Raw genomic sequence first — 3,655 nt, 5'->3', positions numbered from 1 at the left:
AAAAAAAAAAAAGGCAGCAGCAGCAGCAGAAAAAAGAAACGGGATTCTTAAGATTGAGAGTCTTTCAAAAAATAAAAATTAAGAAAACAGGAATGGGATTCTAACACGTTTTCAGGCCTCCTTAGAGCCTTCAGCCAATTCACTCACATGCATCACACACATCACGTGGCATTCCCCAGACCACCCCTTCTACCCAGAGAGCCTGGAGGGTCCAGCGTTTCTTGCGTTAGGTCCCTGCAGGGGCACAGCAGGCTCAGGGCCCCATTGTTCAACCAGAGGCCCGATCCCACAGTGGCCGGATGCAGATCCAGGGCCCAGGCCTCCTCTCCCACCTGTCTTCTCTCTTTGGTGGCAGCAGCTCCACTTGTCCCCACGGAAGATGCCAGGGTGGTAGGAGCCCAGCAGGCCGGTGTTGTTGATGCTCACCTTCCGCAGCGCAGACAGCCACTGGTTCAGCTCATTTACACACTGAGGGGACGTGGAGGGGGAGGCCTAGTCAGAGGTCACGTCCTCCAGGAAGCCCTCCTAACCTGCAGCTCCTATACCACACCCGACGCCATGTTCCCCACCACCCCAACACAGCAGCTTTGAGTGAATTAGGAGAGGCTGCCCTTCCTCCAGGGGAACGTAGCCCGCACCTGGCACATGGCCTGGAAAGCAGGTGAAGTAGATCACTCCTATAATCCTAGCACTTTGGGAGGTCGAGGCAGGAGGATCGCTTGAGCCCAGGAATTCAAGACCAGTCTGGGCAACACAGCAAGACCCCATCCTCTCCTCTCCCACCTGTCTTGTCTTGTCTTTTTGGTGGCAGCAGCTCCACTTGTCCCCGGTGTGGGCCGGATTTCAGCTGCTGCTGGCCCCTTGGCCATGCTCCTAGGTATTCCAGAACCCACCAACTATATTTGGTGGCCCTGATATCATTACTTTTCCCTGTGGCTCTGGACCCTGACACAAAAGGGAAGCCCTAGAGGGAAGGGCCCGGAGGAACAGGTCTGTGACTTCCTCCCCACCAGCCCAGGACAGTCACGCCCAGAAGAAGCCACCCCCTCCAGCTGCAGGCTTCCTACTCATCCCATGCGTTTCTGCCCTAGAGATGCATCTGAGTCACCCTCCTACAAGGTACCTGCTCGAATGCCACCCATCAGAGGTCCTCCCTGACCATGTTGTTGTTATTTGAGACGGAGTCTCTCTGTCACCCAGGCTAGAGTGCAGTGGCACGATCTCAGCTGATTGCAACCTCCGTCTCCCAGGTTCAAGTGATTGTCCTGCCTTAGCCTCCTGAGTAGCTGAGGCTACAGGCACCTCCAACACACCTGGCTCATTTTTTGTATTTTTAGTAGAGCCAGGATGGTCTCAATCTCCTGACCTCATGATCCACCTGCCTTGGCCTCCCAAAGTGCTGGAATTACAGGCGTGAGCCACTGCACCTGGCTTCTCACTACCCTTTATAGGGCAGACCGCTCCCTGCTACCCCCCACTCTGTTCCCTTTCTCGCTCCCTTAGTCCCTTCTGGTTCCCTTCAAGTCACTGTCACTATTTGACTTTTTGTTTTAAGAGACAGGGTCTCACTTTGTCACCCAGGCTGGAGTGCAGTGGTGTGATCATAGCTCACTGCAGCCTCTAACTCGCTGCAACCTCCAACTCCTGAGCTCAGGCAGTCCTCCTGCCTCAGCCTCCTAAGTAGCTGGGATCACAGATGCATGCCATCATACCTGGCTAATTTTTTATTTTCTGTAGAAATGGGGTCTTGTTACATTGGCCAGAATGGTCTCAAACTCCTGGCCTACAGCAATCCTCCCACCTCAGCCTCCCAAAGTGCTGGGACTATAGGTGTGAGCCACCGTGCCTGGCCCGACATTTGAAACATGTATTTATTGGCCCATCTTCTCCCCATATCAGCTCCACAAGGGCAGGACTCTGTCCTGTCTGCCACTGCATCCCCTCACCTAAAGTCATGCCTGGAACCTAGGAGATGCTCAGTAAGCGTTTTTAAAATAAATGAATGAATGAAGGAAGGAAGGAATAAATGGGAAAGTTATTTGAGAACATGCACCCAGAGCCACAGAGCATAATGTTTGATTATTAGGCGTTGATCCAGGTGCCAGCACAGACTTTCTTTTTTAGAGACAGGGTCTTGCTCTGTTGCTCTGGCTAGAGCTCTGGGATTACCGGCATGAACCTGCATGCCTGGTCCCCATCTCAGATATCTGGAAATAGTTTCCAACAAACGGATGCAACATGCAATTTCAGATCACCGGGATGCACCTGTCCGTGTACTGGCCCACACACAGACCTACACATGATGCCCAGGGAAAGACATGGGCCATGGCCTCCTGGTGGCTCAGACCCCAGACAACACACACACCTGGCCCCCACACCTCCCAGATCAGACATACCCTGCTGTGCCTGATGTACCTGGTAGGGGTGAGAGGCTCAGCTCCCTTTTCATACAATCCACTCTGGCCACTCTCACGGTACCCAGGCCACGCCCACAGTGCCCAGGCCTCTCCCACAGCACCCGAGCCATTCCCAGAGCACCCAGGTCACTCCCACAGAGCCCAGGCCACCACTCCTACAGTGCCCAGGGCATTCCCACAGCACCCAGACCACTCCCACAGCACCCAGGCGACTCCCACAGAGCCCAGGCCGCTCCCACAGAGCCCAGGCCACTCCCACAGCACTCAGGCCGCTCCCACAGCACCCAGGCCGCTCCCACAGAGCCCAGGCCACTCCCACAGGGCTCATGTCACTCCCACAGCACCCAGGCCGCTCCCACAGCACCCGGGCCACTCCCATAGGGCTCATGCCACTCCCATAGTACCCAGGCCACTCGCACAGGGCTCATGCCACTCCCACAGCACCCAGGCCACTCCCACAGAGCCCAGGCCACTCCCACAGGGCTCATGTCACTCCCACAGCACTCAGGCCACGCCCATAATGCCTAGGCCCCACCCACAGCACCCACTCCCCTCCCCGCACCTTGCACTGCAGGTAGGCAGTCTGGGGCCTACCGGCGTCGTCTGTGTAGATGACCTGCATGACGTGCGAGCTGCCAAAGCTCTTTTCCTCCACCTTTTCGGCTGCACGGATGTTGGCTAGCTTGATGAGGGCGCTTTTCTGAGGCACGGAGGGAGGAGGAGGGTCAGGGACCTAGCCAGGGCCATTCCATTTCCCATCTCTGGGTCTCAGTCTCCCCTTCTGCAGCACCAGGGGTAAGTGTGGGAGACCCAGAGTGACCTCAGCCAGGGCAGAGCACAGACTGACGGCGACCAAGTGCCCAGCAACTGGGAGGGGAGGATCTGGCCTCTCAGGGGGGTGCTCCCAGCAGGCCTGGGAGGTGTGAGCTTTGGGGTAGTGTCTAAACAGCCAGCATTCCCGGGGCTACAAAGTCATGCCAGCCGGGGCCAACACTGTGTGACTTTGCATTTAGTAATTTTCCAACTTGCTTTTGTAGTCCCAGGCTCTAAAATTCCCATATCCCATCCCCTGTCCCCTCCTTTCTTATCTTCCTCCTGCCATGATCAAATCTGACGGGAAGCTCAGAATCTAAAATACGCATGTCCTGAAAAGGCCCCCAACCCGCTAATGCTGAATCTACACTTCCAGCCTCCGTTAGGCCCTCCTTTTCTTTTCTTTTCTTTTTTTTTTTTTTTTT

General features: G+C 55.6%; 1 protein-coding gene across 2 annotated transcripts in view; it reads right to left on the bottom strand.

Annotated features, from left to right (window-relative positions):
- Window positions 1-3,655, bottom strand: part of RASA4B (RAS p21 protein activator 4B) — a 35,266-nt gene that overhangs the window by 4,236 nt on the left and 27,375 nt on the right. For both annotated transcript variants that reach the window (XM_017533500.2, XM_037740273.1), the window contains 2 exons: window positions 2,980-3,117; window positions 333-468 (listed from right to left, as the gene is read on the bottom strand). In XM_017533500.2, coding sequence (XP_017388989.1) covers window positions 333-468; window positions 2,980-3,117 — 274 coding nt within the window. The remainder of the gene's footprint in view (window positions 1-332; window positions 469-2,979; window positions 3,118-3,655) is intronic.

This window comes from Cebus imitator, unplaced genomic scaffold (assembly GCF_001604975.1).
Source record: "Cebus imitator isolate Cc_AM_T3 unplaced genomic scaffold, Cebus_imitator-1.0 Scaffold82, whole genome shotgun sequence".
Taxonomy (NCBI): Eukaryota; Metazoa; Chordata; class Mammalia; order Primates; family Cebidae; genus Cebus; species Cebus imitator.
Note: the sequence above shows the minus strand (reverse complement) of the source record. Positions and strands in the feature narration are given on the sequence as shown.